The sequence below is a fragment of the Halichoeres trimaculatus genome, unplaced genomic scaffold (assembly GCF_033239565.1).
Source record: "Halichoeres trimaculatus isolate MK-OKI-2021-1 unplaced genomic scaffold, fHalTri1.1 fHalTri1_scaffold_5, whole genome shotgun sequence".
In the NCBI taxonomy this organism is placed as follows: Eukaryota; Metazoa; Chordata; class Actinopteri; order Labriformes; family Labridae; genus Halichoeres; species Halichoeres trimaculatus.
Genome location: NW_027437183.1, coordinates 6,112,732 through 6,137,275, shown reverse-complemented (window position 1 = coordinate 6,137,275; position 24,544 = coordinate 6,112,732). Strand labels below are relative to the sequence as shown.

At 37.6% G+C, this 24,544-nt stretch overlaps 2 protein-coding genes across 4 annotated transcripts in view; one reads left to right on the top strand and one right to left on the bottom strand.

Annotated features, from left to right (window-relative positions):
* Positions 1-3: 3 nt before the first annotated feature.
* Positions 4-7,469, bottom strand: rfc5 (replication factor C (activator 1) 5). Its single transcript, XM_074671087.1, has 11 exons — positions 7,252-7,469; positions 6,834-6,898; positions 5,125-5,261; positions 4,948-5,027; positions 4,771-4,844; positions 4,196-4,355; positions 3,938-4,019; positions 3,681-3,810; positions 2,905-2,982; positions 654-708; positions 4-540 (listed from the first exon to the last, which is right to left on the bottom strand). Exons 1-11 carry the CDS (start codon positions 7,296-7,298, stop codon positions 441-443), a joined length of 1,008 nt encoding a protein of 335 aa, XP_074527188.1. The 5' UTR covers positions 7,299-7,469; the 3' UTR covers positions 4-440.
* A 1,365-nt stretch (positions 7,470-8,834) lies between these two features.
* Positions 8,835-24,544, top strand: part of ksr2 (kinase suppressor of ras 2) — a 126,146-nt gene continuing 110,436 nt past the window's right edge. The window contains exon 1 of one of the 3 annotated variants that reach the window (XM_074671109.1): positions 8,835-9,547. In XM_074671109.1, coding sequence (XP_074527210.1) covers positions 9,374-9,547 — 174 coding nt within the window. In that variant the 5' untranslated portion in view covers positions 8,835-9,373. The remainder of the gene's footprint in view (positions 9,548-24,544) is intronic. The other 2 variants (XM_074671110.1, XM_074671108.1) reach the window with 2 other exon arrangements.

Here is a 24,544-nt window from a genome sequence, read left to right as displayed (position 1 = left end):
ATTTACACGTCACAGACTTTTTCTTACACTTTTGTATCATTCTGACAGCGTTTGCTTATGTTTCATGTTTTTTCTGACTTATTTTCATCAGATAACCACAGATTTCTTCTTCACTGTTTTCTGAATTCTTCTGGTTTAAGTGCCCTGAAGCAGAGATCAGATTGGGTACTACAGTCACAAACCGCTGCCTTCGTTTTACTCGGTCTGTATGCAGATGTGAGTGACTCATTTAGCTGCTAGCATCAACTCTGTGCAGCGGTGGTGGGCAAACATGCAGCAGACGCTCAGAGGCTTCTGTTATCTTCCAAAATCAACAAGCTGCAGATATTTTACAGCCTGACCCATCATGAAACCGTACAAAACAATAAAACTAAACTTAAATGAGTTGTGGTTACATACAGGAGGATTTTCAAACAAGTTTTTGAGATCTTAGATCAAACTTATGAAGCCTCGCTGACCACCAGGTCTCTCACTGCCTGGAACGCTGCGACCATGGAGCTGAGCTGGATCTTCTCATCGGTTCCTGAGGCGAGTCTGTGTCTGAAGAGGCGAAAAATAATTTAATATTTAGATGCATTTATGACTTTGAGGTGTTAACATTTCATAATACAACACAGACTTGTACTCTCTATTCAAGAGAGGATTCAACTTACTCAACATCAGCCAGCTTGATGAGGAGACCGATCCGGATAGCAGGAGGGAAATCCACTTTGAAGGAGTGAAAGAAAAATGATTATCAAGTAGGAAAAAGAGGCTAATATTACAATGTCAACAGAGGAGTGGCAAGAAATAAATGAGCATATATGGAAAACAACCTGCTCCCTGTCATGGAGAGAGTTTGGTTGGAGAAACATCATGAGATATTTCATTAACCCAGCAAAACAAAGATACAAGGTGTTGGAGAGGTTGTGGAGAGGGGGAGACTAATCACTTTCATGTCGTTTGGGACATTGAACTGAAACCAGAATCAGTTACCAATGGGCATCCACAAGCTGTTTCAAAAAAGACATAAACACAATCTCAGAGGATTATGCTTTTTAAAAAAAAACAGTTCGTACTACCACCAAAACACACTGTGTATCAGTTAAAGGAGTCAATTTGTGGAACAAATGCAGTTAAAAAAAAAAAAAAAAAAGGTGCAGATCACTTAAACAGTTCAAGCAGATTTATATAAATCTTATTCTAAGTAAATACAAGAGTGAGATGGAAACAAACTAAAACAAATAAAAAAATTGTTGTCAAAAAAAGTATAAAGATTGAAGTTATTTGAGTTGTTTCTTCAATTGTTTTTGTTTTCCGTTTTTTTTTCTCTGTTTAAAGACATTGTGCATCTTATTTATCTCTGTTGTGTTTTCGTTTTGTTTTGTTAGGTCTGTTATGTCTTGTTCAAATAAACAAACATTCAAATGAAATGGACTGTCCCTTAGTAAAACCATACTGGCTTGGTATCCAGAAGAGTATAAAGACCATTATGAGAACTATGCTTCCACTTCCATTTGAACTATTCTATCTTGGAAAAAAATCATGGCGGAAATTACAGACTTTGAAAAGAAACACATGTTCACTGTAATGTTGATAACAAGTAAAAAAAAAGCCATAACACAAAAATGACTTACTACACAGATACCAGAGGTCAAGGAACTGGGTTGAAGTGATGCAAAGAATTTATACAAAGGAAAAAACTGACGTACTTTCTCAGATTAGAACTGGATAAAGGACCTCTTTCACAATACATGTAATTTTGCCCACAGCCCATTTTTTTGTTTATTATGTGGTATTTGTAGTACACCCAGAGACTCCCAAGAATATACCTTTAGAAAATCCAAAAGTCATCCAGGGCCTGTACTATGACCTATTTTATGATCATTGCCATAGGTGCAAGCCAGGGTGCACACTTTACCCCTAAACTTACTCAAACACAAATAATAAATCATCAAATTGGGTCAAATCACCTTCACTGAAGTCTGGTGCATCTTTTGAAATCAAATGTAAAGCTAAGTATTACAAGTAAAAGAAGTTATTGAATTTTAACTGGGAAAAAAAAAGTTTTTTTTATGATTTTTTTCAACAAATTCAATTCTTTAGAGATGTGTCTGACCAACTTACAGTTGCTGTACACCTAAAATACTTACAAATTATTTTGCCACATATATATTCTCAAAGTGGGAAAAAAAAATCAACAAATTCTGAGACCGGTAATTAACAAGGTTGGGTTACTGTGGTAGAATCAGGATACATGTCTTGTATATCAGGGAACCTTTAAAGATTTGTTCAGAATTCATCCTTTAAGTATGATTTCTTTTAGAATTTGGATGCTAGATTCAAAACAAACATTTCGCATGAAATGTTATTCATTTTAATATTGAACAGCCACAAAGGGCCTGTATATTATGCCTTTGTGATGAGATAATAATGAGCCATTGATACAAGTAAAAACCGATGCATTTTTGGACTGTTGTAATCAGATTGTATATATCTACAATGACAGCAATACATAAACATTATTTCTGTCAATTTCTGTTTCTAATACTTATAATAACATGTTATCTGTTTTATGGCCTTTGTGTCTTGTTGCATAGCAATGGCTTGGACAATTTTAACTTGTAGACTGGAACTATACTAAGGGAAAGGGGATCTGAGAAATCCATCCAACAGACAGAGGAAGAGGATTCAGTTGAATAATTGTTAGATAATAAATTGAACAGAATTGCTTCAAAAAGACTATTTAAAAGAAATACTATGTGGCTGAAGAAAATCACAGCCAAAGCTCAGATACTTGTTCTTATTGGAGATCCTAATATAACCATAATTACAAACTTTTACCTGTTTTTTCAGGTAAAAGTGTTTCCTATTCATGTTTGTTTATTTTATTTTTAAATGTGTGATTGTCTGCAGTGGCCTTACCTCTGTGTAACAGCAGATGAACCTCAGTGAGAATATCATGCAGGGCCAAACCTTTTACAGTTTTCAGCTGAAGGATTTCTGAAGTGAAGGTGTCAAGGAGTTTGAAAAACACACCTCAACCATAGACTGTATAAAACATGAAAGTAGTCTCCGTGATGTCACCCGTCTGTTCCTGAAACCGTAAAATGAAGCCAATCCACGGACACAACCACATTGGATATGACGCCGGCTTTGAACTTCCTTTCTAACAGTTACAGGGTGCCCGTCAGTCACATGAGCTGAGCTGTGTCCCTGATTGGACAATCAAACGACTCTTATATCTTCCAAACCGCCAAGTTAGAAAAATAATCCACCCCTGAACAGTGTGTGCCAGTAGCGAAATTAGCGTTTTAGACCCAAGCCTTTTTTGAACCAGGCTATACATATTTTTTTAAATGCTGTAAAAGTCTGTTTTTTTATGGCTGGGTGTGTACATGACTTCCAGTCTTTCTGCAGCCAACCTCAAGCGGATTCTCGATGAACAGAAACTTTTAGCACTTTAGCATTGGCTTCATTTTTCTAAACCAGATGTTGCCCCTTGACCTGAACTAGTAAAAGTAAACTTAAACAATCATTTGAAGGTGTGAAAATCTAGTTTACCTTCAGTTGTCATCCATTTAAATATCAAACAGCCCTCTCTGAAACAGAGCTAACAATCTGCAATGATCACTCTGGCTCATTCCTTCACAGTAACTCTCTCCTGAACGATTTATTCTGAAAGAGAAGCTGAAGGATACGTTTGTACGCGGTGGTGAAGTCTTTGTTGAGAGACCAGTCCAGGATGTTGGCGATATCAGAGCGGAGAGGATGACCTGTGCAGGTGTACACCGTGTCCTCCGTCACCTTCCCGTATGCCATGCTGGTGCTCTGTAACCACAAAAAAGGTGGATGCACACACTTCAGTTCACCTTTCTGCAGCTGTGAGGCATGAATACTTAAAAAAAAGCTTTCTCAGGAGGCTGTAACGACAATGAAGACATGCTTTGACTTGTACCTGAAGTATGTTGAGCGATCTTCTCATATCGCCACATGATAAGGTCACAATGGCTTTCATTCCATCTGGAGTTAAGTCGACACTGCAACAGAGAAAAGGCAAGATCAATTAAATGTTAAAACACGTAACATGAACTTTTCCTAAACAAATCCAACAATAGGGATTTTACATTGCTGGTTATGATGAAAGGAACAGAAATGTTGAACTCTTTTCCCTGAAACTTGTCACTACAAGAGAGTTCGTGCAAACAAGTCCTACTTCTCCTGCTGGATCACATGCTCCAAGCGAGGGATCATCTGGTCCTGGGACAGTGGGCCGAAGCGAAACCTGGTGCAGCGAGACTGCAGAGCTGGGATAATCTTGGACAGGTAGTTACAGATGAGACAGAAGCGAGTGTTTTCTGTGAACTTCTCAATCACTGAGACAGAGACAGAGAGGAGACAGCAGAGGGGAAAAAAGCACAGGTAAGAAATCAATGATGCCGAGAATGGTTTAAAGATACAACCAAGAAGACAAAAACAAAACGCTATCAGCTGTGACATGTCACAGCAACCTCACAGCCCGTCAAGGTGTCAGTATTCACAGAAAATGCCAAGACATCAGGTTAGTTATCGTATCTGCTCAAACAAATTAACTTGAGTGTTATGAAGAAATTAAAGAAGTGCAACAGAACAGCAACCTCTTCAATAAATTTCTCACATATGTTGTTTTTAAGACTCAATATCAGGGTGAACAAGCAGACACCCTGTAATTCACCAGCAGCCAGGGTGTGTGTCTGCTCAGTGAGGCGTGACGTTCACACTGGGTGAGGCCCGGCCGAACAGATGGCTTACCTCGCCGCAATGCATTCTGGGCATCCTGGGTCATGGCATCGGCCTCGTCCAGTATCACCAACTTGAAGCCCTTCCTGAGAGGAACGAACGAGCACAGAAGCAAAAGTTTACATAACTCTCTTTGCAGTCGTGTTGCAGAAGATAAAGAGTTATTCTGGAGTAGAAGGGAATTCTTACTTGAAGATGGTCCTGGTGCTGGCGAAACTCAGAATCGGACCTCGAACAACATCAATACCTCTGTCATCTGATGCATTAAGCTGCAAACAAAATTGTTGAATAATGTTTGAAAGAGTCTGGTGCACAAAGAATACTTCACATACTAACAAAGCTTGAATGAGAGAAGTCCCAGCGTACCTCCAACACCATGGAGTTGAACTCTTTGTCTTTGTACAGCTGTTTAGCACAGGCCAGGATGGTGGAGGTTTTTCCTGTTCCAGGAGGGCCGTAAAACAAGAGATGGGGGAGCTTGTCCTCTGTGATGAACCTCTGGACTGGAAACAGGAAAACACATTGAAGTATTTGAAATGTCCTGACCCTCCTAGATGGTAACACTACTTTAAAAAGAAATCAGAAATCTGTTTGGCGACACTGACTGAAAGCAGAGAAAGAAAACACAGGAGCACAAACTTTTAATTTTTTGATTATTATGACAGAAATTTAAATGCGATGCAGAACTATTCTTCATGAGCATTGCCGAGGTCTTACTGGGCAGTAATGTAAGTGTTTCTGCAGTTTTAAAACAGGGTATATGCTGAAATCCTGAGGTAAAATTCTATACCTTTTTAAGACTTTTTTAAAAACCTTTCAAAAAGTTTAAGACCTTGTCGTAACTTTCAGCTGTTGTTAGCAACCAATCTTTACTACTACTACTACTATTACTATTACTACTACAGTTATAGTTTGCATTTTAACATAAATGAGGTAAGCTGAGAAGGAATAAAGCTTGAAAGAATAAATGAAACTTAAAGCAGGTTAATTGACATTCCCATTCCCACAAAAAGTAACAGCAGTTATTCAAGGCCAACTTGCAGGAAAAAAAGCAACAATTTATTTCATCGTCAAAATTTAGGACATGCGCCTCAGATTGTGTTATTTGCTTCCTATCAGCATTACATACAGACGGCTACTAAACTACTGTACAAACTGAGTTTGTTGTCACATTAGCTTATGGATATGTTGGGCTGCTAGCGCTACGTATAGCCCGCGCCTCACAAAATCCCAACTTTGCTTGATGTCAAGTCTGAAACAACAGTGTCCACAAAAGTCTGAGAAATTTTCTCAGGAGGCTTGAGAAACTCTTATGACCTAGAGAGAAATATTTTGAGATGCTAAAACTTCTTCTATACCCTCACGCTGGTCTGTGATGAGTGTGATGAGCAGAATGATCGTCCAATCACCAGGTGTGGTTATTTTTGAAAGTTAAGACCCTGAAAACCAATAAAATTGAATAACTCATAACATTAGGATTAAGACTTTTTAATACTTTTTAGGGGCCCTTATTTTCCCACAACTGATTTATCATCTTTTAATACTTCTTAAGACCCCGCGGACACCCTGTAAAATGTGGAGAGGTTAGCAAAACACAGGTACAGCTTTGAAAAACAGTAATGCTTTTTTAACACTTGTGTATACTGAAGTGTACTGTAAAATACGAGTTTGAATTCATTAAAGTAGGGAAAAATAGGTTGTATCAGCATGTAAAGCTTTGTATTCTCCCTCATCATGCATACGTTTCACCTATGTTGAGAAAAAAATATGACAATTTAGTGGCAGTTTTGTGATTTACTTTGGATTCTTGAGGGACAATCAGCATTCTTTAACACTTGGGAATTTGTTGCACTTGCTTTTTTGATAATCATGAATAAACAAGTAATTGCACATCAACTAATTTTCTTTCTTATATCCTTCAGGCTGAAATCCAAACTTCAACCTCTTTCTTTAATATACATATAAAATTTAATAATTCTCTGTAAGTCAGAAACATGTCAACATCATCCATTAGTCAAAGCGTTGTGGAGGAACTTCGTAGGTTAAGCTTTTATTTTGATAGTGCTGATACTTACTTGTGCTCAGAATATCTTTGTGTGAGATCAGATCATCTAGTGTTTGTGGTCTGTATTTCTCAACCCTGAAAAACAAAAACAGGCATCATCCAATGTTACTCTGTAAAAATATTCCTAATTCACAACATTTGTGCCTGTTTGGAGTCTTTGCAATGAGCTTTTGACGAACTTTGCATACCCCAAACTGTTGTAGGGCACTTATTATTACGATATTTTACGTCTGACACATTTTTACACAGATAATATCAACTTAATGGTCGGTTGAAGGTGCAACGCCACAATATTTGATGCTCAAATACGAGATTGTTGTGCTTGCAGCTACCACACGAGCTAGCATCCATGACAGAACTCTGCACGTTAGCTGGATAGCACTGACAGTTTGAGCTCTCTGTGATTAAAAAACGACCTTCTGACTCACCATGGGAGATTCCTGGTCTGTAAAGGAGCTTTACTCGTTGAAGCCATGACTCCTTTAACTTTAAATTCAACACAATACTGTGTTCAGCACTTTTCTAGCTTTGAGCTCTAACCCTCTACGTCCTCAGTCAGTGGCCCTGTTTGCCGCGCTCCACAACAAAACGTACGCATGCGTCAGCACGTACAGCCAATCGCATCACTCTGACCGCATATATGGGCGGGGTCTGTTGATATAAGAAGCTACTGTAAAAAGTGTACGCAGTAAATAAAAAAACGTTTTACACAATTTCAGATTTTTTTCTATTTTCATGTTCTTCTATGTTCTATCATTACTGTTCATTTTATCACTTTTACTAATTTACTTTAAATATTTTACTATACTTCACGTTAACCCTTTTTTTTTTTTTTTTACTTTTGGCTTTTACTTTTCTTGTCATTAGTTTCATCGTCTTTTTCTTTTGTATCTACTTTATTATCTATTCTAGAGTATTTTTTTCCCCTTTACCTTATTGTTTTCACTTCTGGTCACTATGGTCTCAGTAGTTGTTATTAGCCTCTTGTGGTGTCTGAGTTCTGATTGGATTTTCATGTATTTGCTATTCATTTTATAGGTTGAACCCATTAATAAGGTTATCTAAAACCCTGTGAACTTTGAGGTGTTGAAAAAAAATTAAATTCAGTTTTTTTTGAGAAGCATACATTGATGAAAATCTATGGAAAAAATGCATCTACATGTGTTTGCCATGCATCTTTTGACTGTATGATAAGTGGACTATGCCCTGTAAGCAGGTTTCTTGTTTTCATATCCATTGCCACTCACTTTTCTTTATGTTAGCACTTTTATAAAATGGCGATATAACTTTACAGGGTCCATCATCCTCTAATTTGATATGTATTAGCCATGACTGCCTCCAAAATTCCCTATCAAATACAATTAAAACCACATATATTACACAAAATGTGATGTAGGCAGTTTTGTAAACATTAAAGAGATGAGTAAACTGAATTTGCATTATCATCCCACTCATTATTGGCTGCTATACAATAGTCACGAGTAGTTTCCCTTCATATAGTGCCTTACACCCTATAAGAGATTGTAGTCAGTGAATTTCAAATCAATATTTACGTTTAAGAAAAGAATAAAAATATGCACAGACACATTAATCCTGCTGATTTTCTATAGGCTAATTATATTGTCACATGACTCTTCATATGGTGCTTAGCAGGAACCTCACCTTGTTTTTAAACGTACGTAAAATAAAAAGGAATTTTAATGCAAGTTTTGGGGCAGAAAATATTGGAGAAAAAGTGAAAATAAACAAAATCAAAGCATATTGTGTAGCCACTTTCAGTGTGGGTAAGTAGCTTCTCTGTATGAGGACATTGCAGGTATACTCTACACATTTTTTGTGTGATTCAATATAATTATAACTGTAAATAAATGGTCGTCTATCAAATTAAAATATTAAAAGTGCCAGTATTTTTTCCTCCAACAGGCCTGGGCTTGATGCTCCTGCACTTCTGGTGAATCTCGCGAGAGCGGCCCCTCACGGCGGTGCCTGGGCGATGCGATGCTGTTGCTGTTGCTGTGGGTTTGATTGACAGGAAACATGTCGGTGTGGTGGGAGCGAACCGGGATGCAGCTGCTGCCAAGGGAGACAGGGAGTACCTGCATCCAATCCACACATCAGCACCTTTAAAAACCACCACGCTTCCCCACGAAACGTCTGCTTCTGACGCGCTGAGCAGCTTCTCTTTTGGTTTTAAAAACCACCCATCTGAAAGGAAGGGGCACCCAATGGATGCTGTGGCGAACCGCGTAGTCCCGCTCGGTTTCTTCACATTGTGTTTGATTTAGCCTCCAAGCAGAGACACCCTGATGAAACAGCAGGAACTACGAGGACTGTTGTTGCAATGGAGTCGACTCTCTCACGGCTCAAACAGCGTCTGTAAACCTACAGCATCTCGTTTCATGGCGTTTTGCAGGTGGCTCTGCTCCGTGGGCTTCTCCACGTTTCTTTTCTGAATTCTTCTTCTTGCTTTTTTTTTTTTTTTTTTTTTTTCTATTTTGATTTTTATCAAAGTGCACCGAGGGGATAATAACGACCACTGCTCGCCAAACTATGAACGAGGAGATGACAAAAAGCGAGGAGCAGCATCTTAGTTTGCAGAAAGCCTTGCAGCAGTGCGAGTTGGTGCAAAATATGATAGACATAAGCATTTCTAGTTTGGAGGGTTTACGGACCAAATGTGCCACATCCAACGACTTGACACAGAAAGAGATACGAACGCTGGAGGTAAGCACCGATTGAGCGGAATATCTGCTGTGCATCTCCATCTGAATCAATACTGGGGCTGTCACCGTCTCTTATTTATTTCTAGGCCACTATGCATATTTTTCAGCGCCTTTCCCATGACAAACTGCATTTCTCTTGTCTGTTTTTCCATTGCATTAATATGCACGGATCCCAGCTGAAGCCCACTGCTATCTGTTTTGTGCAGTGCAATAAATCAGGGATCTACGGGGCTGCAGTGGGCTGTTAAAGACTTGCGCATTCTGCAGGTGGCGGGGAGAGAAGGTGGCTCTTCTCCATCAGAATAATATCTGAGGCAGCCGAGGCCTATAGGCAGCCCGTGTTTACAATCCAGCACCAATACGGCAGCCTGCGCATCTGTCCTCGCAGCGCACCCAGGCCCTGCTGTTATGCAAGGCGAGCAGATGACTGAAATTGTTACCAAATATCGTTATCCGTTTAATTAGCCCGTGGGGTATTCCGTAAATTGCGTTACGTAATGCCCCATAATATCCCGAGATACCAGACTGTCCGTTTGAGACCACTTAAACCAGTCCAACACCCACCCCTCACACCAGTGAGAGGCAGACATAAAGTGCGATAAGGTCACTAAAAACTCACTGTAGAGGAGGACAGACAGGGCACAGCATTAAAGGCCTGAGAGAATGTTTAGTGATGCCTCAGGAGATTAAAACAAATATCATTAAGTGAGATAAGGGGGCCATAAACTCACCACTGAGGGTCTCTGTGTACCATCAACACACATCAAGTCTCAGGAGAGAGGTTATTGAGATGTTACATAAAAATACCATAAAGCAAAGTGCCACACATTAGTCAAATCTCAATGGGCTACATATTGCAGATATGACACACATGTAGTGATATATATAGTTATTAAGTTAAGTTTGTAAGCTTTGCAAGTAGTAGAAACGTGCTTCAGTCTGGTAAAAGATGCTCAATATGTTCCCTGAACGCATCACAAAGCACTTTTTATATTAGCATTTCATTTTTTTAGCGAGGAATTCAAAGCTTTATCCAGAACAGCCAACTTGACTTGCATAAAGTTGAGTTGCTTATTTATCATAAGTTTTAAATAGCCAGGAACTGGATGATTACAAACCTTTACCGATACCTGCGGTTCAGTTTTTGGTCATGACTTTGCATTTCAGTTTGCGAATGAGACTTGAATCAGATGGATTTGTCTTAACTTGTTGTAGAATGGAACATTTATTTATTAACAAAAAGAAAAGATATAGATATTAACCCTGTAAAGCCCAAACCATTAAATAATAGACAGAAAATTCCAGTTCTTTCAACTTGGAGCTTTGATTGGTCCCTCTGAACAACCCCCCAAAAATTTTTCAAATATCACTTTCCATATTTGAGTTTCAATTTGTATCATATTTGATACATCAGGCCACAATGCTAAACGATTGTTTTTTCCTGAACAAACAAAAACATAATAAATCACCAACAAATCTAACAAATTTATCTTCCCAAACATAAACAGTGCTACCATCATGAAGTAATGAGAAAGCCACCAATGGAACTGGCTGGGTGGAAGCCTGGAAAAAAAAAAACAACATTTTAGTATTTTACTCATTTTGCGGTTCACAACCTTTTATTTTGCATGGTGGAAGGCCTGAAAACAGTTTCTCTCCTTGTTTAAGCAAAGATGCACTCTGCATTTCTGACAGTGCACATGGGCAAAGTGGCCTGTGCACTGCTTGCATCTCTGTCGGGTTTCCCATGTTGGGAAACGATCCAGGCCATCCTTTCATACAGCAGTACAGCAAGTTTAATACCTAGTTTTTAACTCTAAATGTACCAAATTATGTAATTTAAAAGTAAAAAGACTGTATGTTGCTTGATTTTAGATATAATGCATGAAATACAAGTAAATGGTGATTGACTGTTTTAGAGTTACATGACCTTATATACCCGCTGTATCAAATTTGATATGCCGTCTTTAACACGGTTTACTCAAACATATATTGTGAATTTTTTAGTATTTTTACTTTGCATGAACCCAGTAACTGTTCCTATTGATGTGCCAGTAAATATTGTAATGTTTTTCTTACCTTAACCTTTTTAAACTTGGCAAAGTTCTTCTTGAAAAACCACCTGTGTCCAATTCCTGAGTCATGGCAGTCTTAGAGTGTTTATCTGTGCACTGCATGTATCTGATTGTACAGAAGAGGTTTTTCAGGATAAAAAATACCACACTGCTTATGTGGAGGGCTGAAAAAGTCATGTATCAAATATGATACGTTTGGCGTTATAGGGTTAAATTCAAATCTGCAATCTCTGAGAACAGCACCTCAACAGAGATAGACATTTCTGTCCCAACTATAGCATTATAATCAGTTCTCTAGCTGAGGAGCTTAATGTGGTCCGAATGGGGTCAAGAAGGTCTCACGTTTTTGGGTGTTGACGTTTTATGAGAGAAATAAAATGTTTCACTTTTCTTCCATCCCAAGTTAACATTTTGTTTCACTCTTCCTGGACAATCATGCCAAAAGTCACAGAAACGGTTGCATCACAAGTGCACACAAGGATTTTTTCTCAAAGCAGTTACAGCAGTTTGAAAAGCAAGTGCAGGTGAATCTGTAGATTATTTTTTTGCTCTGTATCATATTTTATTTTCTAGTACTATTTGTGTCTGATCTGTCAGACGTACAGCCCACTAGCTGCTTGGAGAAACATGTGCAGTGCCTGCAGAGGGCAGCAGTCCAAGTCAGAAATGTGCCAGCATCAGAGAAGAAGACAAGCCAGCGCAGACAAAACAGGTCCCCAAACATTCATAAGTTATTAACCAGCGTCTCCATGCTCCACTGAACTGAATGCAGGAAATATAAGACATCAGGAGTCTTTGTTAACTCCAGGAGAGTGGAGGGGCTGGCTTCACCTCGTGTGCCCTGTGTTGTTCTTCAGAGTGGTTGTGTGCTCTGCTGCTGCAGCACACTAATGAGTCCCCTGCATGGCTCCTACAGAGTGAGTTACATCAGATCCACTTTTCCTTGAAAGTGTTTACCATAAAGTCCCTCTGAATCAATATTTTGCTGAGAGAACAAAATGCTCAACGTTACAGCTGAATCTTTGCTGCTTCAGCCAGGATTGGTAAATTGTCCCAAAGCACATTAAGATGACAAAGTGGCATGAAAAGCTTTATTTAATGTTGAGTTATTTGATTATTTTCAAAAGAAAAGTGTCTTAATGCTTCATTTTCTACAGAATAATGTGCACTTTGAAATTTTATACAATGTAAGCTGTAAATCCACCTAAATGTGATACAGCTTTCTGTACATATAATAGTATGAAAATACATTTTCTTCACTTCTTTTAATAAAAGCATTAAAATAATTATGTATGTATGTATGTATATATATATATATATATATATATATATATATATATATATATATATATATATATATATATATATATATATATATATATATATATATACATAATTATTTTAATGCTAAGGAACAAGGTTTGGGGAACACTGATATAGAGACATTACATTTTATGTTTCAGATCAAGTGTTAAGCTTCTTACAGTAAGTTTGAAAAACTTTTTTTAAGTAAGTGAAATATTTTGACAACTCAAAATTGACAGTCCAAAGTTGCAGTTCATTTTAGGCCATGACTAAGGCCTATCTATCAATCTTGGTCCAAAACTCACTCATGAATAGCCCAATTTTTTGTCATCCTTACAGAGTAAGAAAATAAGCCATGTCTTTAGCTTCCATAGATTCAGCAACTAGTTCTGGTAAATGTCTCTTTTTATTTTGTGCTGGGTGTTGATCCTGTTTGTGTCAAATTAATGTCTGCAGCAGCTGGAGCTGGATATATGTGGATATGTGTAAAACACATAATGATTTGCTCAATATAAGAATTATGGCAGGGACAATATGCTTTTCTCCTGATTCGATTATTTAATGATTTCCGGGGCGCCGATTGGATTTAAATTGCAGTACTTTGATATTTGTGATTTTTGCGATTTTTAGTTTCTAGCTTGCCTTATTAACACCAGACCAAGTGAAAAAGTCAAATGATGACAGACTATTTCTGGAGCAATATTTTCCCCAAAATACACATCACATGTGAGTCAGTTTTTAAGATTTTTTTCAGGGGATCTGACATCTCAACTTTTTTCCAACCTAACTTATAAACAAAGACTAAAATGGACTTGAATTTGGAAAGAAAAATAGATTTTTGAACCAAAAATGACAATTTAAAATTGTTTAACGAAAAAATCACAATACTACCATACAACAATTTTTCCTCCCCTCCTGATAAGAGTGTAGAGAAGCAATGTTTAACATCTTTATTGCCCACGAAATCTCTGTATGAAGCCTCCAAAACACATTGGGGCAGTGTTGTCTGTATGATCGTCAGATTGCCTGTTTTTGCTGTGTGTCCTGTTTTCTTTAGACAGGCGGTTTTGAGAGTTTTATGTAATTTTTAAGGTGATAAATGTTGCTTTTTATCATACAGTAACTATTAGAAAGAAGGACAGAGAAGAAATGTCAGAGGAGATGTTGTTGTACAATGTAGGCTATTATATTGATTCAATAAAGAAGCATAATCCATAATCCAAATTAAGACTACTATTTAAGAAAAAAAATAAGCCACTCAGACCCAAAAAGCTCTTGAACCAGGCTGTAAACTTGTTTTTTAATGATGTAAAATAAGCTTGTTGTGCATGGTGTGTATATGGGTTACTGTCTCTCTGCAGCCAGCCTCTAGTGGAATCTTGAAGAACTGCAGTTTTCAGAGCTGCTATACGGGCTTCATTTCTCAGGGCCCGTGGTGACAGCTATGCTATAATACAGAAGGTTGGCTTGGAGACCTGTGCTGCAGTCAGCCCCTAGAGGGAGCTCTGATGTTTTGGCTTCATTTGGAGTAGCTGTTTCACTGTTCAGGATTTTATACAGTGCTTAGAAGAAACATGAATATCCAGATTTCACAGCACCTGTCTTCGCAACATGAAAAGTGTTTGTGGGATATAAATATAATGCTCATGTAAATGAAATTTTCCCAAATGTTGCATATTCAAATACACAACAGACAATGATAGTGAGTTTGTTTTTCCTTTTCTTGAAAATGGTGAAGATGTCCATATTAATGAGTCAGATTTGTTGCAGACATCAGAGATTCAAAAGAGAGCAGAACTCCATATAAAACTGCAAAAGTTGATTTTGGATTTGATGCTTATTTAAAAAAAAAAAACAAACTGTGTTTGGCACAGTTTTGTGAAGCATATGCCCACCTGACAAAATTGTAACAGCATGATAATAAAGGCCTGAATTTAGGTCAAAGTGATATATAAGTAGCATTGTTGTTATTGTTGGCCACCATTTTTCTTTTGTGGTTCAGTTTAGGGTACAGTCTGCTTTTAAAACACATTTCAATAACAGGAGCCAACACAGGCAGCTGGTGTGGCTAAAACTGTCCTGAACGTTTTGCTTTTCAGCCTACTTTTTATTAATTATCTCTCATTTTGTGAGGTTATCTCAGCTGATTCAAACTCATATATGACTTTATTGCTTCAAAAGAAATAAAAACATGCTCAACAGTTATTGCATCAACATAGCAATTTGGAGGAGCTATTTTATTTAGCATTGATCCTCTAGGGCCTCTCATGATGTAAGGCCTCTTGTTCCCTCAGTGACAAATGATGGCCCACCAGGGGTTTTGATCAGGATCACAGTGACGTCAGCTTTACGCAAGCCTTTCTCGTTAACCTGATCTATAATGAGCGCTGAGTGTTTGGGAGATTCCTCTACGACATCCCTGTTTTCTGTCTCTATTATTAACCTGAAGGACCCAGATTGAGCCTGAGACACAATTTGAAAGAGCTGTTGAGCACTGACCTTGCTTTAGCCAAAAGCTTTACCAAGAATAGCAGCCTATATCATTACCTGGATGGTGTGTTAATACCCGTTTCCATTAATATGATTACGCATTGTCGGCGGTATCCCTTGGATACACGAGAATGACCGACGCACATGATGAATGATCTGTTTTTGTGAGGCTTTCAGAGGGATATGGATGCAGGTTAGAGCCTGAGATGGCATCCAATTATTCATTTCATGTCAAAGAGGGCATCAAAACAAGTGTTGCTGAATAACTTATTTCTTCTTCTTTCAGAGTCAGAAGGTCTAAGACAGTGGGAGATGGTTCAAAGCTTTTGCTCTGAGGGTCGAAGGGTTCGTCAGTCTTGACAGAAACTGGGTCACACAAACCGTTGTCCAAGCACATCCAGAGCCACAAGTACTTATTGAGAGTGCAAATGGCCACACTTAAAGGGTGCTGGAGCCTCTCCGTGTTTGTGCCAAACATTATGCCTCCCTGATTTTCTACAAAGCGGAAAAAGGCGGTAAACTTTGAGGTAGTTTATCTATGATAGCACAAGAATAAAAACAGAGAGTTAGAGAGACAGATTTCCAAACCTTATAGTGCTTTCACCCAAAGATCTGCTGCTTGACGAGGGCTTTTTACGATTGTTTTAGTGGTGTCTTTGACCTTTATTGCGATGACAGTTTGAGAGACAGGTATAGGGATGGGTACCACATTCGAAACGGTACCACTTTTCGGTACTTTTTTGAGTTTATGTGGTAAAAAATATTAATTTGTTAATTAATATATATATATATTTTTTAAATTTAACATGCTAATTCTTCCATATATATAACCTTGCAATTCTGTGTTCAAGTCCAGGATGGAAAATCACCTACATTTCCACTCCCTCACAGTCATAAGGATGCATTCAGGCACCTTAACATGGTACCTTTTGATTTTACATGAATCGGTACCCAGTACTTTTGACAGAATTCGGTCGGTACCTATAAAAGTACCAAATTCGGTACCCATCCCTGGACAGGTAGAAAACAATGGAAGAGAGATGGTGACAACATGCACTAAATACTGCCGGGACTTGGAATTGATCCTGAGTCTAGTTTGTTTTAGAAGGACTCTATCCTACTTTGTCCACAAGGGGCGCCAAAATCCCCATGAACAGGATTTGCCACAGCCAATTTGAATTGAACATTTCGTGTTTGGTATTGACTTAGCTGGGCTCATGTTACAGGTTAAAATGTTTCTGCTTACATATGAATTCTACTTTTGAAATATCTATCCCAAACTCTGAATCCAACAATCTGCTGGGATTAGGATAATTCTGTTTTTGTTGGATCAAATTTAACCCTAAATTTTCAATCCTCTCTTATTGCATTACTCATAACAGATTACTTTTACAAATCTTGGTCCTGGAAGTTACAGAGCACTGTTATAGTTCCTGCCAAGTCTTTTGTGTGTCGTTTGCCCTAATCTGAGCCAGGGACTAAATAATAAATTAGCTTTTGTACAATGTTTGCTATAGAAATTAAATGTTCATTAAACGCATTGGGGAACTGTTTGACAGAAGCTAATCCTACAAAGTAAAATAAAACCCTAGTAATAAGAATGTGAATTATTGAAATTTACTAAGTGCAAGCTACTGGCTTGACATCATAGACTGTAAAAAAAGTGGACGTCATGTTGCTCAGGTGAAGTGAGGTTGCCACTAAAAACTGCTCCCCTTGGTGGCTGGCTGCAGTATAGGTAAAAAAATCCAGCTCTCCAGTCATTCCAGATGGGCTGTGGTCAAACTTTAAAAAATTAATACACCTCATGGAAGTGTTTCTCACGTCTGATTGTTGTGGTGAGTTGATGATATTTGGCCGTCTTGTATTCAAGTCCTCTTTTTTTCTGAAAAGTTTCGTTTTCAGTAGTTATTAGTGGTTAAAAATGAAGTTCAAGGGGAGATATGTCGGGAGGTAGAGTCAAGAAGTGATTAGACTTTTATCACCCGGCTCCACATAGATTCTCCCAGAATCCCTCTCTGTCTCCGCTGAGCAGACTCTGGCTGCACAACTGCTGCCAATGGCTGCGCCTGTGACGGGGGAATTTTGGCTTCAAAACTGTACAATGGTTGATGGCCACGCGGTCCACTCTATATACATACTATGGCTGACACCAGTGTGAAACGATGGATGTTTCTGTCAACTTCTTGTATTAGCCTAACTAGATAACTACTACCAAGCTAGTAAGGAATAATATGCTGCTTACTTTCAACTTTTTACCACACAGAAAGTGATTCCTCTTCATGTCTTTTGAAAAAAAAAAAAGGGACATTTATCAAGAGGCTGCACTCCTTAGAGGTTAACTAGCTCTGTAGCTGCTAATTACTGGGATGTGTTCCTTAATTAGCTGCTAGCGTTGTTAGGATGCTGTTTGATGGCAGTTTTTCTACTGAAAATGGCTGTTTTTGCAATGTTATAACCTCATGGTGACTGCAGTGAGAACAGAGCAGTACAGCGTTGAAGATGAACTCTGAGGTTGTCGCTTGTGTTTTGCATTCCCAAAATGTATGGTGGAGCACTTTTTTAACCAGTTGATGACAGAACTGTGGATGCTAAGAGGTTTATAGCTTCGTTAAAGCTCCTGTTAGTAAAAGCACAACAGGAAAGTGCATCTTGACCTCTAAAATCTGAGTAACTCATCTTAACATAACTTTATTTCTTTATAAATGTGAGACTTTTCTTCATATTTATTTGATGGATTCCTCATGCACTATTTTTTTTTTTTTTTTAAGACTCAAATTGCAAATGCTTGATGCTAGTAGCCCGGTCCTCTTTTCCACAGAGCATTCATTTCCCCTGCTCATGTTTTCAGATGGCGGATAAGTGAAAGTAACACTACATAAGAGATTCTGCATGTCTAGTCGCCCAAACAAGGCTGCAGACAGACGGTAAAGATAAGTAGGTGTTGAAACAGGGATACATTTTAGCAAGTGGCTTGCTATTGTTAGCCTGCTATAGCCCTAGCAGCGTATGCTTGTGCACCTGCCCACAGTGGCGCCAGTATGTTCAGCCCAATCTGGTATCCTCCACAGAAAGAGAGCTAAGTTTTGCTAAGTCTGCTGAGAGTGGAGCAGATTTTTGTGTTGGTGCTTGGGTTGGATGAGGGGCAAAGAACTCAGATAACCAAGGGGGAGCACTAGTCATATTTCTCTTATGCCATTATACTCTCATGATAAGTTACATGATCTATCTACCGTATGGTCTTGAACGTTGCTCACCATCCAAGGATTGATGAGCAGCAAGAGCCAGGAGTCATATTTTCTGGATTAATCCTCCTTGGTTGTAGTGCAGATTTTGGCATCAGTGAAGCATCACAGTACTGTTGTTTGTGGCCTATATGTTGTGTTTGTCCTGATAAAGTGCTGAGTCAGGGGAAGCATGCTCAACACTGCAAAACCAATATCTAAGCAAGTGAAAAATATCTTTTTAGATTTAATATGAGCTATGTTCACCTGACAAGTCCAGAGAAATGTCTTATTTCAAAATGTTAAAAGACAAAATGACATTTTTTTAAGGAAAGACATTTCTAAATCAAATAGAACAACGTATGTGTTGAATACTTTATTTAACATGTACAGAATGCTACGGTGGCCTTGAAGGTCAGCTGCACAAAAAGAGTTTACACAGCAAAAATATTTTATTAAATGCAAAGAAAAACTACTTAACTGCAAGTGTATTTGCAAAACATTTTTTATAATATTCAATGCAAAAATTCTTTGCGAACAGCAAAATATTTTACAATAAACAAAATAATTTACAATACACAAAATGTTTTATCAAATTAAAAAAAAATGTACTAACTGCAAAAATAATTTATGAAACACAAATATATTTCACTTAATGCAACAACCAAAAATTAATTGAGTGAAAACACGTTTTATACAAAGTGAAATAAAAAAAAAATAAAGAAAGAAAACAACAGCATTTCATGTAATACCTTGCTTTTGTACACTTGAGTTCACTTAAAACTTAAATGTTTGTATGTGTCATGAAAATGCATTTTTTTACATTTGGGATTTTGGAAAATGTGTTCTGCAGTGTGGTAAATGTTTTTGTGTTCACTGGAGATTTTTTAGCGGTGAAATGATTGTTTCATGTTTCATTTTTATGAAGTGGAGCATATTTGGCGTTAGGTGAAATGATTTAAGCACCCTGAATATCTGTGCAGTTGACCTTTTGGCAGCTGTAATTATCAGGTCAGTCAGTACAGGGAAATTTAGGTGGACTGCTAATGTGAACCAGTGTTTTTAGATCCATTAACTTAAGATGTAATAGATTAAAGTTTGGAATTAAAATTTTAGGAAAAAGCTAAATTTTGCCCGAATGGCTGAACACTTAATCACTAGAGATCAAATGGATGTTTTGCTTTATGAATTTTAACTTTATGAAAAATCATTTTAATTTTGTAGTTTTGAAAACAAAATAAGTCTTTTCTCTCTTTGTTCCTCTCTTTCTTCTTGGCTTGTTCTTCATTCAGGTTGTGGAAAATACATTTTTCTAAATATGCTGTTTCATTCTTTGATGTGGGCCTGTGTAGAAACATATTTCAAATAAATATAGAAGAGGAGTATGATATAATAGAAGAATATGATATAGAATAAGAAGCAGACACATTTAGCCAGGAGAAGTGTGTGTTTCTCTGTGGGTGTGTGCGCTGAGCAGTCGCCTTATCGAGCGGAGCGTTAGCAGCCGTGGGCAGCTGCTGCAGGCTTTTCTGCTTTCAGAGGTGACTTGCGAGTCCCTCCTCCACTGGTTTCTACTTTGGTTTGCACTGATGTAGGCCAGCACTGTCTAATTTCTAGCAGTCATTTTGTAGGTGTTTGTTTGGAAGTAGGCCATTCAGATGTATCATGCTGAGGTCTTCAAGCATCATGTCACTCACTGTGGGCCTGACAGGACATTATTCTTCTATCATCTTCAGTCAGAGCCACTGTTCCTGCTCCACATACTTTCACCACAGAGCTTAGTGATGTGGATATCTGATACAGTTTTAAACCTGAAGCATTCTCTTGTGATTTGCACCTTGGGTGATTTTGCTGCACATATGTTCAAAATAGAAAGATGGCATGTCTCAGTGAGATATGAGTAGTGAGCATAAACATTACTGAAAGAAATAACCATGTCACTTTGAACAGTATAAGATTAGTTTTCATTGGCTAGTCTAAGGAACGGGTATTAATACAGTTTTATTGATACTTATGCCCATATTAGTTCTGCTTATTGACCCAATTCTTTATCAATGTCCTTATAAATTCCACATGTGAATTTTCTGTTTCCAAAAAAGTAGGCTTTACAGGTTTTCTAGCAAAAACATTTTATTGAATTTGAGCAGTGGATTTGGACAACAAAAGGTAATAAAAAAAATTAAAAATAAATTTTAAAAAAGTAAATATAACAAGTCAAAATCACACATTTCATGATGTTTATGTATTTTTTGGTCATGTTATTGACTGAGGTAGGCCATCTAGTGTCTCATAGTGATTAGCAATACTTGGAGTTGGTTGGGACCTTAGGGGCTTACATGAGCCTGCACTTCACTTTTCTTTCTCTGATCGTTGGGAAACATTTACCCGTGAGTATTTTGACATTCAGGGTTTTCAGTGTCGTTTACAAAGAGTAATTATGACGTTTTTCTATGATGAAAGTTTAAATTGTGTTGGATATATGCTAACCGCTAGCATGTCGATACAATTTCCCCACATACGTTAGCATCAAGCTAGCGCTATGTTTTTTTTGTTTTTTAAACATCGTTTTTGGCTGTTTAACATGATGAATGTATTGAATAGTAATCTTTTGTTAGAAAGTCATGTACATTTCTCTGTGTTTAGAGTTTTTTAAAGTAACAACTCAAAGCAGAAAATCTCGAATCAGCGTTTTCGTAGGAAACTGTTATCTCTGCTAAGCTCGCGGAGGTGAACAGTGAACGTTAGAGCAGGTGTTCTGTCATTTTCTGCTACCCATCGAAAATTGCTACTTTGTGGTTCTGCGCATGCGTTCTACGTCAAGCGTCACGGGCTTCCTTTTTTTTTTCGATGGAGTGCAATTGAATTACCAAAACATGCTCCCATCCTAGAGTGCATATAAGAACACATCAAAACTAGCTGGGATTAATGACACAGGAGTAATGAGGTGAATATTAACTGTCAAAATATGCTCCCCTTACAATTTTGATTAAAAATAGAAAAAAAATGCAAGTTTAATTTTTTAACATGGTAATATTAGCGTTATCAGACGCGTTTTTAATAAATAAAGCGACAGAAAAAGAGTGATAGCAAAATCTAACGAGGCAGCAGAATCTGGCGGGCACCACCAAACTGTAAAAAATCAACAAGGGAACCATAAAGCATAAAAGCTAATGACACCGATGGATTGAGCCATATCTAATTGATTCTTAACAGGAACTAGTTGTTAATACCCATCTCTCTTGTATTCTTAATTAAAAAATAATGTGAATGTACTTGAACAAACTGTCATATTCTCATCAAGTTTAACAGTTTAGGGTCTATATTTCAAATATTTAAATGGTCCTCTGTTGACCCTTCAGTCCTGTAACTTCTTAAGTCTTGCAATCAGCACCCAATTATAAATGCTAGTTTATGTTTTTTTTACTGCAGTGTCAACGGGCAGAGGGCATCCTGTGTGATACTCACTGATTAATCTACAGTAAATTACAGTAGCATGAGGATAAATTGGTCAAGTCATCTCTGCAATTTAAATAACAACCTGTGTTCCCGATGTTTGTATTCAACAGTTGTGTAAACATCTTGAAACTTGCCTCCTGCTGTCTTTTTTTTTTTTTTTCATTTTGTGTGTGTGGTTCAGCGTCAGCAGTCTTTTGTTGCCCCTCTTTAATCATCATTGCTGCTGTTCATTGTATTGTTGTCCATTTAAAAAGACGCAACACTCATGTATGAATTAAATGAAGGTTTAATGTGTTTATGGAAGCTTTATGTTCAGGTTGAGTGACTGAGGTGTTAATGGGGTCATGGTGACACTTAATGTGTCTTCATGTAGTGCTGTGAGCTTTTAGAATTTGTGTCCAAGGTAAAACACGGATAAATATTACAAAAATTAGAAAATAGACAATGATAGGACTGCAAACCATGACACTTGTAACAGGGCTGGAAACCATTATATATCTCCACTTTGTGTCTATAAGAGCTCACCAGTACAACCACAGCTTCCACCCACTAACCACTGAGCAGCATTACAGGAGTTAAGTGATGTTAGTGGTCGAGGAGTAAAGAGTTTTGTATTCATTCTCTCTGCACTGGTTAACCAGGATGTCCAGAGGTTTGAGTGACTCTGCAGTAAACAGAGGACGTCTGACGGTAACACTTTATATCTGAGCAGTGGAAGATTAATCTCTTTAAATGCACTCTGATGTTTCAAGCTTCTTTGGCTTTTAGTTCATAAACAGGAAGTGTCATTATGAAACCACATTTCTGTCGATGTAAATCATTAGTGTTTGTGTTATTAAATGTTTGAAAGAATTGGTTCATGTTTTTGTTTGATTTGTTAAAAGTTTTTCATGACTTTACAAATCTGATTCTGCATTAGAGCTGCAAAAGTTTGCTTTAAAACTTGTACGTTCATGAGAAGGAGGAGCCCTCAGTAAAAAAACCCCACCCCACTACGCCCGCAGCTCATAAGTTTACTTGCCCTCCTGGCTCCTCCTGTCCCCTAAGGCCCAAGATTGCTAGGACAGTTGTACAGTGAGAGTCAGAGGGGACCTTCCCCCATCTTTGTTTTGTAAAGTTAGGCCCACGTCATCTGGAGAGATCAGCTGTCCCGGAGCAAACCCCCCCTCCATGCTAACCACGAGCATTGCTCTGCGGCATAAGTGAAAGATTTTCAAGTTGATAAAGGAAAAGCTAAATCATGTTTTTGCTTTCTTGAGCATTACGCTACCTTTACCTTAATTGTCTCTCATGCATTGAAGGGTTAATCTCTGCCTTTGTTGCAGCATATTTTCTCAAATGTAGAAAATACTGTATGATAGTCCCTACTTCACAATTTGTTTAAATGACTCCTCACCTCTGCAGAGTTAGATATGTACACCAGGGGTAACATGTTGGTTTGTTTTTTCGTAAAAGTTCCTCCCAGGACTCTTTGTTGTAGCAACTGTGGCTGGATCTTGTGCTTTCTCATGTTATTTAGACTTTTTGGATGTTATTATGGATGTTTTTTTAATTTAATATCAGAAAGTGAACAGCTTTCAGATGCCATAAAACCATCGTTAGGTGCTTTCATCACATTGCAACCAGAGACAAATACAAACAACTTAAAAAAAAAAAAAAAAAAAAAATTGTAGATGAGATAAGAGTAACATAGACTGTTTGTTCCTCATCCTTTATAAGAACTGTTTTTTTTTATTCAGGAAAGATTCAGTAAAGAAAAGAAAAAATCTATTTTCTCTTCTTTGAACACCATTCACTCTTGTTTCTTTTCAATTAGGGTTCAGGCAGTTGAACGTTTTTAGGGATTTGTTCTTGGGACAGTCTACAAGCAATCATTAGGAATGAGTTCCTTTCACATTTGAAACAATGTGGTACGACGCCCGGTACCTGGCAATCAGTACCGGTACTCGACAGTACAAAGTTTTGTTACTTTTTTGTGTTTATGTGGTAAACATATCAATTTGTTCAATAATAGAATATAAAAAAAATTCATTTTACATATTTACATATTTATTCTTAAATATTTAACCCTGTAATGCTGTGTTCTTGTCAAGCATGGAAAATCGCCTACTCTTCCACTCCCTCACAGTCACAAGGATGCATTTAGGTACCTAAACATGGTACCTTTAGATTTTACATGAGTCGGTACCCGGTACTTTTGACAGAATTTGGTCAGTACCTATAAAAGTACCTTATTCGGTACCCATCCCTAGCAATCATTTATACATATTCTTATCTTATACAGTGGCGTATTGCATTCACCTGAAAATAAAAAAAATCCTCCTGTTTTTGTGAGATTGTATCTCATAAAAACAGGATTTTTTTAGTTTATTTTTGAATTTCCTGTGTTTACAAGATAGTATCTTGTAAAAACAGATAGGCTTTAGTATAGATGGTATTGTTATTAGT